General features: G+C 48.1%; 1 protein-coding gene across 1 annotated transcript; it reads left to right on the forward strand.

The window, feature by feature from the left end:
- Positions 1–3328: 3328 nt before the first annotated feature.
- Positions 3329–11171, forward strand: LOC149361139 (uncharacterized). Its single transcript, XM_089569454.1, has 3 exons — positions 3329–3587; positions 3644–3761; positions 10834–11171. The coding sequence occupies exons 1-3, from the start codon at positions 3475–3477 to the stop codon at positions 11065–11067; spliced, it is 465 nt and encodes a 154-aa protein (XP_089425580.1). The 5' UTR covers positions 3329–3474; the 3' UTR covers positions 11068–11171.
- The last annotated feature ends 3583 nt before the right edge of the window (positions 11172–14754 follow it).

The raw sequence follows: 14754 nt of genomic DNA on the forward strand, positions 1-14754 counted from the left end.
GGTTTGCCAATAATGATTACCGTATTTACTCGCGTAATCCTCGCACTTTTTTTCCCTGAAAATCAACGCGAAGTTTGGGGGTGCGATAATTATGCGGGGAAAATTTTCAAGCAAATGTTTCGGAGTGTTAAATGAAAAGATGAATGGGTGCGAGACCGGGATTGTCAAATCCGCTATTGTAAATATAACGAAAACATTACTTTCAAGCGGAACTTACCTTCGTTATGAAAGTACAAGGTGAACGTAAGCTCAAGCTGCTAAAGCACTTTATTTGCCGCGCGCAACCTCCCGTCACTACTCGCGTTGCGTACGTCTATCAGGCAATTCTACTCTTGATCAGAGTCCGTGTCGACACTGGAATCGTTGGCTTCTGCGGCATCGGTTTCTTCATCTTCCGATGCTTCTTCGTCGTCCGTCGTGAAAAAAAGGGGGTGCTTAGAATCGAGTGAATACGGTAGTTGTAGCCGCGGTCAATAGATGGCGACCGCTACGAGAAGCAGACGGCTCGCGGCAGTAATTTTGGGGGTGCGATGATTATGCGGGGAAAAAATTTTTTCCAATTTTTGATAGCCAATGTGGGGGGTGCGAGCATTACGCGAGTGCGAGCATTATGCGAGTAAATAAGGTATATAATACTCTTAATGTATGTGTATGTATCATTCATGTCCAGAACTTGATGGTGTGTGCTTTCATAATGAAAACTAGATAACTACAGTGCAAAGCAACATATGTACTGCACCAGTGCCTGCAGTGCAATGCCACTGACCCGGCACTTATGTTGTCATGGGTTATGCTTTTAGAGACCAACTGTATGTGCTACTATTCAAGTCATCAGCATTTTTTCACTCTGTTATCATTGTTCAGTAAATGTGCTGACAAAAAAATCCGAAGTAAATGAAGTATTTCAAGAAACACTGAAACAAAAGAAGGAAGGATGCCTTGTGCTAATGTGCATTACTGCAAATACATCACTGAAGTTTGTATTATCTAAACTGCACATGTTCTTCTTTGTAGCTTTTTAAGCAAAAGCAAGCGCAACTTGCCAGAGGCCTAGTGGGCATGCTAGTAGACCTGGCAGCAGATGGCCGGTGCGACTCGCCAGGTTGCAGTGCTAAACACATGACGTATAGCGTACTGGCTGTGCAGACTGGAGCCATATTGCACACTGCACAAGTTCAAGTTGGTGAGGTAAGCCTGGAGCATTTGGAATAATTATTTTGTCACCATTTTTATAATATGCTTACTGTTTACTTGTGCTGTCACCAGAGGTACCGAACAGCGTATCAGTGGAGAAGCAAGGTATTATTAAGTGCTTGGCTGCAGTGGAAGATATGGGAATAAGCATTTGTTCACTGACTGCAGGTAGCATTCCTTGTTCTTGCACTTGCATGCATGTCACACATCAGATAAGATGATGCGAATGCACAGTGCTGCATTGTTGCCTACACTCATTACATGTAACAAATACACTCAGTGCTATCTTTATTGTAGTAACATTAGCACTACTAACAACTTGTTGATTGCAATTTCCCATGATGTGTTGTCACTAAGTGCTAAAATACCAAAACCAGATTACTGGCCACAACGATGGCAGGAATAAAACCAGTGGAAAGGACATGAACACAGTGAGGAGCACAGGAAGACGCTTGTTTTAGACTAGCTCTGTACATTATGATGGCGATGGCACTTATGCATGTGGTGCCTTCATCTCTGGAGGGTTGCACATGAAGAAGTTTGCCCATGGAACAAGCATGATTCAGTAAAGTGGAGAGCACGGCCAGTTGGTACTATCAGGGACAAAAGTAACTGGACTCCCTCCAAGTTCCAAACTTTACAGCACTGTATGTGGGCATCACCTGACGCACTACTAGTATCAATACCAGTGAACTTGCGGTGCGGAATTTGAAGTGAGATCAGTTATTTTTGTCCCAGATAGTACATGCTAACAAGAATAAAACCAGCAGAAAGGACACCGATGCAATAAGAAAAGGTGTTTCTTACTGTGTGTCTTTTCTGTTAGTTTTATTCTTCCCAATATGTATCAACTGGCCCAATTCTCCACTCTGATATGAATGTTTTTAATGCGACTTTGACACCATCATCACGAACTGCTCAGTATCTAACTCTGCCCTTAACATTTTCAAAGAGCCCAGTTGCTAAACTTCATATTTTGCTAAACTGGTTTGACACCTGGCATGTTGCTCAAGGCAAGGAACCATGTTTTCTCCTCACCTTGATAGGCTTGTTTGTGACATAGGCTTGTTTGTGTTGCTTGTGATAGGCTTGTTTTCTCATTCAATGTAGGTCTCGAGAAGAAGCTGCTTGCTGCCAGCCGCAAGCACGCAGTTCTGACAACATGGATTCAGTTAATTACTAACCATCTTTACTGGGTAGCGGGAGCAGCAACTGGTGACAAAGACCTTGTTATTAGTATGTGGAGAAGCCTCTTGAACCACGTCTGTAACAAGCATGATGGACACGACGGCCCTTACAAGCGCTGTCTACATGAACCACTTGAGAACAGGAAAGGCTGAAACCAAGCCCGTAGCACCTGAAATGCTATGTACAATGCTTATGTTGTGCCCTGTTAATAGGACACCCATTAATATGGACTACGCAAATTATAGACAATTTTTTGGAGACGAAACTTGTCAGTGTTGGTACTCGGGCCTTGTTAATGCGAAAACTCGCTGCCCAGACAATGGACATGGGAAAGTGCACAGTATCCATTATGACTCATGTATTTTTGAATTTAGGATGGAAGAGAGCAAAATTCCTACTGCCACAACCAAGTGCTTCAATTTCTGCCTTTTTAGCACAGGATGACAAAGGAATGCAGTGAAAAGTGCAAATGGCTGAAAGCTGGCCCTTTTCTGTTGTGGTTTCATGCTTTGCAGTGCAAAGTTATCCTACTGAAGGGCCTCAATTTTCCAGCTTCCAGGAGGGACTGTTGAAAACTCCCACAGTGGCTTGTGCTACGTAGAAAGCCATGCTCAGCAGCTGTGAGCCTAATGAGTGCTGACATGCAGCAGTGGTTCGAGAGATGTGAACAGTCGCAATAGCAGTTAGGTCATTCAGCCATAAGACACGATCAAACATATAGACCTGTAGGCGCATCAAGCTGCGCCACATTGTTTCAAGCACAACGGCGACCACAGTAATGGGCTTGTAGCTCCCAAAATGATGTCTAATTTGAACTTCGCCAGCCGCCAGTATGCACAGAAGGAGACCTTAATCAAAGCGCATTTTTTTGCTTCAAGGTTTGTTATTGCGGACGACTGGCTTAATCGATAATTTTATTCAGGAACCAAAGTGTCCATACTAACGAGGCACAATTGTATACCTATTTTAATAGTGATAATATAAAGTATTAAAATGTGATGATTAATAACCTATTATCGCAATCCATTTCCAGCATCAGAAGCACTCCTGGAGTTGCGTGAAATTGTGGACAGCCCGCTGCTGCTCCGGGACATGCGACAAATCTCCCCGAAGGTGCAGACAGACTCTTTGGAGTTGTTTCACAGTGTGCTGAACAGATTTTCTCCAAATTCAAATACTTTTTCAGAGGAGGGAATGCAAGAAAGGTAAGCAACAAACAGCAGCCAGGAAAGAAATGTTACACCATCCTTTTAATTCTCAGGACTCGCCTTGCCGTGTTGCATTTTAATGAAAATGCTTCACGAGAACAAGCTGTCACCCAAGCTGGCGAGGAACGCTGGAAAGTGAAAACTTCAAAGGCGAGGAGAGGCCACTTCAGTGTGAGTGTAGTGAAGGAGGAGCCAAGCTACAGTACGTAAACCCCAGCTATGAAAACTGATCACCAGTCAGTGCAAATATGCTGAGGCGCAGTTCAGTACTTTCCAGTACTAAGCCCTAGTGCATCCACAGGCACCATTCAGGGAACAAGTGTACAATCAGTAACAAACAAAATGTAAACAAGCCAACCAAATAATGCACGCTTGCTAAATAATAATATGTTGTCATATAGACAGCTCCCACAGATATATACTAAGGTAACACTGCTTCCTTTTTTCGCACAGGCTATGTTGATGCACTGCTGCAAGACACTGTGGAGCGCTCAAAAACTTCAGAGAAAGCTTTCAGCAAAAGTGACAAGCCACTCCTCATCACATGGTGGCTGCATATGACAGGCCAGACAAAGCGGAACTTATAGCGCCCAAAAAGAGCCGTTATGCAAAGCCAATGCCATGAGCTAAGCTGCAATGGAAGTCAAGATTCTTCTGGCTACTCACCGTTGGGTTGGTTTGGTTTATTGGGGTTTAACGTCCCAAAGCAACTGAGGCTATGAGAGACGCCGTAGTGAAGGGCTCCGGAAATTTAATGCAGCGTGTATACCAGCATGCCAGACTGTCTTGCTAGATTGGTTTATGAAGGTTTCATGTCCCAAAGCGACTCAGGCTATGCGGGACGCCATAGTGCTCTGGAAATTTCCACCACCTGGGTTCTTTAATGTGTGCTCACATCGTGCATTACACGAGCCTCTGAAATTTTGCCTCCATCGCAATGCAACCGCAGCGGCCAGGATCGAGCACACATCCTTCGGGTAAGCAGCCGAGTGCCATAACACATTGAGCCACCGTGGCGCCCATTGTCTTGCCTCTATGCCCAGCCTACCCCAGTCGGCCTTTGAGGCCCTCCTGGCTGATGAGTACCCGTCCCTGCTCCGCCCATCCAACTTCTTACTCCCCGTCAAGCACCAGGTCACGCACCACACTACTGTAACAACTGGCCCACCCACCCACACATGCTCGACCTTGCCACATTGCTCCAGACTGGTTCTAGATTGCCCCCAAGGAGTTTGAACACATGCTTGAACTCGGCATTATCCGACCCTCCTCTAGGCGCTGGGTGTCACCTCTCCACATGGTACCAAAGAAATCACCAGAGGACTGGCAGCCATGTGGCGATTACCGCGCTCTCAACAACGCAACAGTTCCGGACCGTTATCCCCTACCTCACATCGTGAATTTCACACCATCGCTGTATAGCGCCACCATTTTCTCTAAAATTGACCTGGTCAAAGCCTACCACCAAATCCCCGTGGAACCATCTGGCGTACCCAAAACTGCCATCATTACACCCTTCGGCCTCTTCGAATACATCTGCATGCCCTTTGGCCTCCGTAACTCTGGACAAACATTTCAACGCTTTGCAGACCCCATGATTTGAGGTCTACCCTTCTGCATGGCTGACATCGATTATCTCCTCGTCTTCAGCGGTGATGCTGAACAGCACTTGCAACACCTCTGCAGCATCTCTGAATATGGCCTCATCATCAACAGAGCCAAGTGTGACATTGGCAAGTCGTAGCTCGACTTCCTGGGCCACTACGCTGACCGTTCGGGCATCCGTCCTCTTCTGTCCAAAGTCGAGGCCATTCAAGAATTTCCGCAGCCTTTCTTCAATCCGCAAACTCTGCGAATTTCTTAACCTCATCAATTTTTATTGCCGATTTATCCCTCACTATGCAGCCCTCCTCAAACCATTGACGGACATGCTTCAAGACAAGGAAGCCAACTCTGCACAACTTGCATACTCTTCCACCGCTCTTGAGTCTTTCGAAGCCGCCAAAGTGAAGCTATCCGATGTCACCCTCCTGGCCCATCCCATTGTCCAAATGCACCTCTATGCTTCACGACCGACACTTCCAAAACCGGCTTTGGACCTATACTTCACCAGCTGGTAGACGGCGCCTATGGCCCTCTATACTTTTTCTTCTGGCAGTTCTCCTCTGCTAAAAGCCACTACAGTACATTAGGCCGTGCGATTTTAGCCATTTACATGTTCGTTCGGCATTTCAATCACTTCCTCGAAGGTCGGCAGTTCCACATTGTCACTGAGCATAAGCAACTTACTTTTGCCATTAAGTCAGGGAGTAGTAAATTCTTGACACGTGAAATCCGTCATCTCTCGTACGTGGCGGAATTTACGACAGACATCAGACATGTGCAAGGCCTTGAAAACGGCTCGGCTGATGCACTGTCACCGCTTCCCTCACTTCTGCTGCCTCGACTTCGCCACCCTTGCCACAGCACAGCACCAGGACGCGGAAATCAAGGACCTTCTCAAGGTCACCGGCTCATTGGTTCTCTGTGAGGTCCTTTTTTCCTGTCATTTAAAGAAAGCCCGTGAAACATGAAAAAAAGAACATGACTGTGCTAAAAAAGGTCATCATCATCATCCTCGGTGAAGCCACCGCCCGGGAACAAGACTACGCCCCCACCGCCACCGCCCAGCGGCAGGGACGCTGGCCACTTCCCTGCGCTCAAGACAAATGGCGCTGCCGGCGCCCGGGCATCAGCGTCTCAACACGGCAAACAACAGGTGAGCAGCTGGGCTGAGATCGCCTCCTCCTCCTCCCATTCCCCCGCCTCCCCAGTTACCGTCTCCGCACTCGACGCGGAATACAAAAAACAAATCGACGTGCTCCGGGCACAGAATGAGCTTTTGCTCAACAAAATTCAAAATTTAGAATCAAAATTGGCGTCCGCCGCTCCGAGCCCGCAGAACTCGGACGCAATGGAGAGCGACGCGGAGATCTCGCCTGCCCTCGTGACAGCCATCTCCGCGATGGAGGAGCGCTTAACCTCTAAATTACGATCTATGATCGAGACCGCCATGGACCAAATCTTGACCAAGGTCAAATCTGCCGTCCCCGCGGTAGTATCAAAACACATCTTGGACAACCCCCGCCTCCTCCGTCGGACGGGGCCCATTAGGGACGTATCCCGTCCTTCAAAATTCAACCGTCTGATTATTGATTCGGACAATGAGGACAGCTGCCCCGCTCCTTCCATCATCACCCCCTTGATGGCGCAAGTAGCTGGCTCTGAGGCAGCCAATCCCTCCTCCTCCCCCCCAAGAATTTTAAATCATGGCGAGACACCTTAATCAAAGGAGTTCCGCCATCTCCAATTCGGCCATGTCAACTTCAATAACACAGTGGAACTGTAGAGGCTTTAAGGACCGCACTAAGCGGGCCAATTTCCGCCTCTACCTTGAAACTTTCGGGTCCTTACCAGCCGTGGTTGCCCTCCAAGAGCCAGGCCTGGGCGCCACAATTTCAAATTACACGACGTTCCAACAGGACCCCGCGTCTTGTCTTCTCGTTCACAAAGACTACACAGGCAACCTAGTGGATCTCGACCTCAAGCTCGAGTATTCCTATGTAATGGTGACTATCCTACCACTCCGCCGCAGGGACCCGCCGTTGCATATACTCAACGTGTACTGCGCTCCCAAACTCAAGCGAGTGACTTTTGCGGACCTCTTTAGCCGCGCGCTAAGAGTAGCGGGCCGCGATCCCCTGCTGATTGTGGGCGACTTTAATGCTCCCAGTCAGCTGTGGGGGTATCGCAAGGAGGAGTCGCGCGGACGTAGGCTGGCGGAGCTTGCGTCCACGTTGGGCCTCACCCTCCACACGGACCCCGTCCACCCAACACGGCTAGGAAACTCCGTGACACGGGATACGTGCCCGGACTTAACCTTCACTCGCAACATACAACACGCAGACTGGCTCAACACCGAGGAGACCCTCGGTAGCGACCACTGCATCATTAACACTACACTACGCACACGCCCTCTCAAGCGTCCTAGAACACAAGCCCGTATCCCAGATTGGACGAAATTCAGGCAAAATTTTAACTCACTTGATAATACACCCATTTCCGCGCAAGGCTACACAGCATGGTCCCAACAGCTGCTGGCACACCTTTCCTCGCACGAAACACACATCCAGCTCTCAGAGGCGGTCACGGACGTGGATAACCACCTTCTACACCTCTGGGAAGCCCGTCGCAGCCTCGTCCGCCGTTGGCGACGCCAGAAACACAACAGAAAGCTTAAAGCTCGAATTGCCGAGCTTACCCAGAAAGCGGCAGAGTACGCGGCCCAACTCGCCGACTCCAACTGGGTAGATAGATGCAACACGGCCGCGCGACAAATGTCCAGCCGAAACACGTGGCGTCTCTTTCGAGCCCTAATCGACCCAACCCAAACACGAACCGAAACACAAAAACATTTGCAGCGAGCCATGCACGCTTTTCCTGGCAACACGACTCAACTGGCACAGAAACTTCGGGACCAGTATCTGTGTACAGCCCAAGACCCCCGTGGATCTGCGTACTCTTATGCAGGCAGAGAGAACACGGAGCTGGATCAACCTTTCCAGCTCCATGATCTGCGGGCGGCTCTCGCCAAAATGAAACGGGGCACTGCGCCAGGACGGGATAAGGTCACCGTCAAGCTTTTGACGAACCTGCCCGACTTGGCATACCAGTCCCTCCTGGAATACGTCAATGCGATTTGGCGCGGGGACACCCCCCTGCCAATCGAATGGAAAACGGCTTTGGTCACTTTTATTCCTAAAGCTGGCAAACCAATTGACACAGATAACCTCCGCCCCATCTCTCTCACCTCATGTGTGGGCAAACTAATGGAGACGATGGTGCGGGATCGGTTATCTACATATCTTGAATACAAACATGTCTTTGCGAGCACCATGTTCGGATTCCGCCCACACAGATCCGCACAGGATGTCCTCCTGCAACTGAATCGGGAAGTCCTTGACCCCCTCGAATGCCCCCATAATGACCGGGTCGTACTCGCCTTGGATCTTAAAGGGGCATTTGACAATGTAACACATGAGATCATACTCACTAACCTAAGTCACACCGACTGTGGCCTCAACACATTCAGATACATAAGCCAATTTTTAATGGATCGTCAATCCTACATTCGAATTCAAGATAGAGACCATGGTCCTTACCTACTCGGCACGCGGGGAACCCCTCAAGGCGCGGTACTTTCCCCGCTGCTCTTCAATCTGGCCATGATGCACCTGCCGGCCCAGCTGAGTGGTGTCGCCGGCGTGCAGCACGCCCTGTACGCCGATGACATCACTCTGTGGGCCACGCAGGGCAGCACAGGGGATATTGAAACCAGCCTGCAAACAGCGGCGACGATAGTAGACCGCTACGCCCGCCGCTGCGGTCTTCAATGTTCCCCTCAAAAATCGGAATTTGTGCACCTCCGCCCCTCACAGAAGTGCACAACTAAAATATCTCTTTCTCTCGAGAGTGGTCCCATACGCGAAAGTGATGAGATACGGGTACTCGGACTCTACATCCACAAACACAGGCGGCCAGACACTACATTGGCCAAACTCCGTAAGGTGGGGGACCAGGTGGGCCGCATGGTCCGCCGGGTTTCCAACAAACGCGGAGGGTTACGAAGTAAGGATGCCTTGCGGCTGGCAAACGCCTTCGTAACTAGTCGAATTCTCTATTCGACTCCTTATCTCCACCTACGGAAACAAGAGGAGGATGCCCTTGAGGTCATCCTTCGCAAAATTGTTAAACGTGCCCTTGACCTCCCCATCACTACTTCGAACAGCCGGCTTATGGCCCTTGGGGTGGTGAATACTTTCCGGGAGCTCCGGGAGGCGCACCTTACAAACCAGTACACGCGTTTGTCGCTAACGGAGTCGGGTCGCCGCCTTCTTGCTCGACTCCATATACAACACACCCCTCCAATGGAAGACAGGTTTCGCATCCCGGAACTGTGGAGACGTGCCCTCCACGTGCGGCCTCTTCCAGCAAACATGTCACATGAAGACCATAATGGTCGGCGCCTGGCACGAGCGGAAGCGCTAGCCCGATATTATGGCAACAAAACAGGTGTATACTACGTGGACGCCTCCGGCCCTCACCACGGGGGATGGTACACGGCCGCGGTAGTTCACAACAGCAACACAGTTAACGGCCTCACTTTCAGAGCCCGCAGTGCAACACAAGCAGAAGAGGTCGCGATTGCTCTCGCGGCCTCACATTCCAATTCAAAATACATAATTACCGACTCGCGAGGGGCCTGTCGGAACGTCGAACAAGGCAGCACTCCCTTCCTAGCCTATCGAATATACCAAAATTGCATACGGGATACGGACCCCGCACACCGTCACCTCATATGGGCCCCTGCTCATCAGGGGTTGGCAGGAAACGAGGCAGCAGACGCAGCCGCCCGCGCGCTCTCTCACCGGGCTGTTTTCTCCTCCCCACCTGATCAGGAACCCGATTTTAATCCGGTTTATACGTTCAAAAATATCGCAACCTACTTTCAAGATAGCCATCGCCTTTACCCTAGCCCATGTAAAGGCCTCAAGAAGGCGGATGAGCGGCTTCTTCTCCGCCTCTTCACCAATACATTGCTGTGCCCGGCAGCACTAAAACATTTTGACCCCTCCTTTAGCGGCAGCTGCCCGCACTGTGGTGCGGTGTCTTCGGACACCTATCACATGGTGTGGGCCTGCCCCTCCAACCCGGCCATTCCCCCTATCCCCAACCCAACCCGGGAGGACTGGGAGGCGACCCTGCTCGGCTGCCACGACTTACAGGCCCAACAAGCCTTGGTCGGGCGCGCCCGGGCGGCGGCTACCGCCACTGGGGTCCCAAACTAGGGACCTCCACCTAGTGTTTGTGAGGATCGGTCCCTTACGGGCCGATCCAAACACCTCCTGTTCTGAATAAATGTTTTCACCACCACCACCACCACCATGCGCTACCAGATTCCAGAGCTCCTAACTGTTCCCAAGTAAAAGATCACCGCTCAGTTTGACAGGCTGCAAAAACCGCATCAGTTGTTTGTACAGGTGCATGAGATTGTGATGTCCAACGTGCTGGACAACAGGACCGAGCCCACATTTTTTTGCCCATTCCTTTCTTCTGCTGTGTTTTCATTCTCTTCTTCTTATGCCTGTCTTTTGCTGTCTCCTTTTCTTTCCTGATGAGGGTGCTATGATTGCACATGTTACAGGAAATCGACCACGTCATTGATTCAACTGTCGAGCGAGTACTTGAAAGCATTGCGGCTGGGCAATCGTCTGACCTGGATCTGTCCGGCACTGATGAAGAATCTCCAGAGAACGTTGCCGTTTCGTCTCATCTAACAGATTCTGAACCGGATCAGGACAGCAGTGATGACGAACCTGTACAGACTTCGGCTGCTCCTCCAAAGAGGCCTGTGCTTTGGAAAATCAGTGACAGGTGAGGCTCGATATGACAGGGCTAAAGACTTGAATGCAGTTTAACTTTCAAACTGGATCTTTCCTTTCCCTGTTCATAAACATGCAGCTAATTCAAACCAGTTTGGTTTGGTTTATGGTGGTTCAATATCCCAAGGCGATTCAGGCTACGAGGGAAACCGTAGTGAAGGGCTTTGGAAACTTCGACTACCTGGGGTTCTTTATTATCTACTGACATCGCACAGTACACGGGCCTCTTGAATTTTGCCGCCATCAAAATTCGACCGCCGTGGCCGGGAATGAACCCACCTTGCTGAATGAACCCGCGTCTTCCAGGTTAGTGGTCACTGCGCCATAACCACTGAGCCACTGCAGCAACCTAATTCAAACCAGACGTTCAGATTTTGTTCGAAGCCCGGTGATTTTTACAGCTCATCACTGTATGGTTTCAATTCCTAGACTTGTTTGTGTACAATTTTTTTTTTTCTGGTGGAGGTTACTAGTTTTTAATACAGTAGTTCTGTGAACTGAACAAAAAGGATTATAGTTATTTTGCCAGATGCACTGTGCTATGCTGCTTCTGATAGGTGCCTGAATGAACATGTACATGTGATTCAGTATTTTTAAATATTCTTGCCCTATGCTTTTGTGCAATGTTGTTACAAATATACAAGAATAAAAAGTTCGAAGTCATTTTATTTTTTTTGCTGTAAGTGATCAAAAACTTCGTCTTCAGAAAGATTCTCATGCTGGTATCCTGAAGATTACCAGTCACTTTGGCAATACTTTGCTGGGTCGCACTGATAGATATCTTTTTATTGCAAGCAAGGCTATTCTGCCATCCTATAACGTGGTCACTTTCTGCACACAACTAATTTAGGTAGGTTGACTTGAGAATAGATATCCTTAGCACTACACATGTATGTATGCTCTTCGAATGTGAACTTCGAAATGAAGTGTACCATATTAAGTGCAGTAGTATTTTCTGCCTAAAAAACTGTGGTCTCCAGCACGCATACTACAAAAGCTGTTGCCTAATTGATAAATTTTTACATGCCTGTTCTGAATTATGGGTTATGACATGTAGTGAATTAAGGGCTCCAGATAACAATTTTCATCATCTGTTCTGTAAAATGCCATGAAAACTCAGCACATGGCAATCAGCATATTGCCTACATCGAAATATGGCCGCGATACAACCCTTGAGCTCATAAGCTGAATGATAGCAATACTGAGGCGAGTGCCACAATTTGTTTCATAGGCACATTAGGTAGAAAATCGAAATTGCATTGAATGTGCTTCCAGACCCAAAGTAATGAACAAACTACAGGGGTACTATTCATTTCAAGTGTGAAAAAATGTCACCTGTTGCCTATATTGTAAGCCGGTTATATCTGATGAACACAACGATGATGCAACAAAAAATCAACGATAAATACTCAGTGACTACTTCATTGGACATTACTCAACAAAAATTTTGTTGTGCTTTTGCTAAGCAATCTCAAACCCTTTTGATTTACCGTTAAAAGGTCATTGAACCAACAAGGCCTCAACAGCACATCAACCTAGTTTCAAGAGTCATTTTTGTAAGTGCTGTTACGTTACTTTTATGACTCGTGCATCACTGGGCATGCAAGCGGCTCCAAGACTTGCACTAAGCTGTGTCGTTTCACTACTTCACCTAGCATGAAAAGAGATATAATATGCTACGCCCACTCGTGCTTTATGTGCGAAAGTGTGAAGCCCTGAGGCAGACGAATGCCTGGCTTCATGCAGCCGATTAGTAGCCAGGCTCCATGGCCAATCACGGCATGACATCGTGGGACCGCATCCCATAACACCAAGCAAGAACAAATATTAGCATGAAAGCACTACTCCATGAGGTTTAACCGAGCTTGTGTGAAGCTTGGCCTTGAGAGCTGCCTTGGTCAAACTGTACATAAATAAATAAAATAAAATATTGCTCCGACTGGGATTTGAGACCGTGGCAGTGCGACCAGATCATCTTCGTTGACCATTGCATGAAAGCACTATGCAATCACCACAGCCAATCACACCTCATGTTAAACTGAAACACACTCTCGCACTGTGCATTGCACATGGGCATCTTATTCAACTAATACGACTATCGAACTAATATTGTCGCCGGACATGCCGACAGCCTAGCAAAGCAAAACCATGAGCAAACCAGTCTAAACAAATGCTTTCGCTTGTCTACTCAGTTTAACTACATTAAAACACTACCACTTTTTTTGCCAGTGGTCATGGACCACTTCAGCAAGTGGATATTTCAGGCATGGAGCGGGAGACTGGTCCACCCCCGACTCCCTAACGATGCCAGTGGAGGAATACCTTTCGGGGCTGTGCGACAACCTGGCAGCATCATATTTTTCACACCTGCTAAAATGCCTGAGGAACTGAGTGCAAAAACACTGCATGAACACTGGCTTGCAAGACAATTTCCATGAGGCTTTTCATCTCATGGGTCAATGCGTCTTTTTAATTTAAAGGAAACATTACCTCCCTATGCTGCAAATGTAATTCCATAGAGTTTACACTGTAAGCTGTGCCGGGGTCAGCAAGCTAAGCAAAAAAAGGCACAACAAGCAAACAAACCGCTTCTCTCTTACAAAACAGTCCAATGTTTCTTTGCAAACGTATGTCGCACCAGAACACATGTACAGGAACTTGCATTGCTGACAGCATGACAGGAAACAGGGTGACACCTAAGCACTGCGATATTTTCAACAAGGCATTTGTCACTCTGAATTAAGCACGCACCTGAAGAGGCTCATGAGCTAGAAACAATGCCATAGGAAAACCTAGCCTAGATCGGCTATATGAGGCATGTTTCTATGATCATGAACAAAGCAAGCTAGTCAAGCAACAGGAGAAAATGTAGAATTTCGATTTCAACAACATATATAATACAAATGTTCACATTGAATTTGAAAATTTTTTTGAGGCTCTTGAGTCTGCATATCGAAATGGACATCATGCATAACCCGTAGGTACAAACAACCTTTGTGCCCGTCGATAAACCAAAACATACTTGAGTCTATGAAAGAGAAAGATAAATGCTACAATAAGCAGAAATGTCAAAAAGAAAACGTTTGTTATTCAAATAAGTTCAGGTCCACCTCAAAACGTGCAGTGGCAGTAATACGAATTAGAAAAAAAAGAGAAGAACTCTATGCTAATACAGAAAGCACAAGGAAACACCTGCAAAATGTAACCTGTGGCGTAGGGCTTAACAAAACCCATGTATTTTGGGGGCATAACCGTTGTTTCCTTCGCCGATAGGCACACAGGTTGTTCTGGGAGCTCTGTAATTTCAATGGACTGAAGCGTGTCGTCACTACTGTCCTCGTTCCTGTGTTCCTCAAAAATCCGCACTGTGTTTTTCCGCCTCACAATCGTGACGCGTAGTTGCTCGGTGAAAGGTTGGCCCACAAGTAGGGGTACGGACTGTGATGCGTCTGGCATGACCAGCACGGGAACGTCCGCTGTAGCTTGGTCGATTAAGAGGGTGAGGCTCGTTTCCCCACACGGTGTCACATGTCCGGACCCATAGCCCCCGATAGTGAACGGCTTGGTCAACTTCTTGTCATCGATTCCAATTCTGTTAGCATCCTCCTTCCACAGAGTTACACCTTGGCTACCGAAATCGACGTATGCTCGTATGTCGCAGCCGTTCGCTTTCGCCATCATGA

The sequence above is a fragment of the Amblyomma mixtum genome, chromosome 2, assembly GCF_055824585.1.
Source record: "Amblyomma mixtum isolate Tamu chromosome 2, ASM5582458v1, whole genome shotgun sequence".
Lineage (NCBI taxonomy): Eukaryota > Metazoa > Arthropoda > Arachnida > Ixodida > Ixodidae > Amblyomma > Amblyomma mixtum.

Bases quoted from the DNA above. Each gene is read 5' to 3' on its own strand.
- LOC149361139 (XM_089569454.1), top strand. From the start codon at position 3,475: ATGCGACAAATCTCCCCGAAGGTGCAGACAGACTCTTTGGAGTTGTTT. The intron at 3,588-3,643 runs GTAAGCAACAAA...TTTAATTCTCAG, and splicing joins GAGGAGGGAATGCAAGAAAG to GACTCGCCTTGCCGTGTTGC. The intron at 3,762-10,833 runs GTGAGTGTAGTG...CACATGTTACAG, and splicing joins CGAGGAGAGGCCACTTCAGT to GAAATCGACCACGTCATTGA.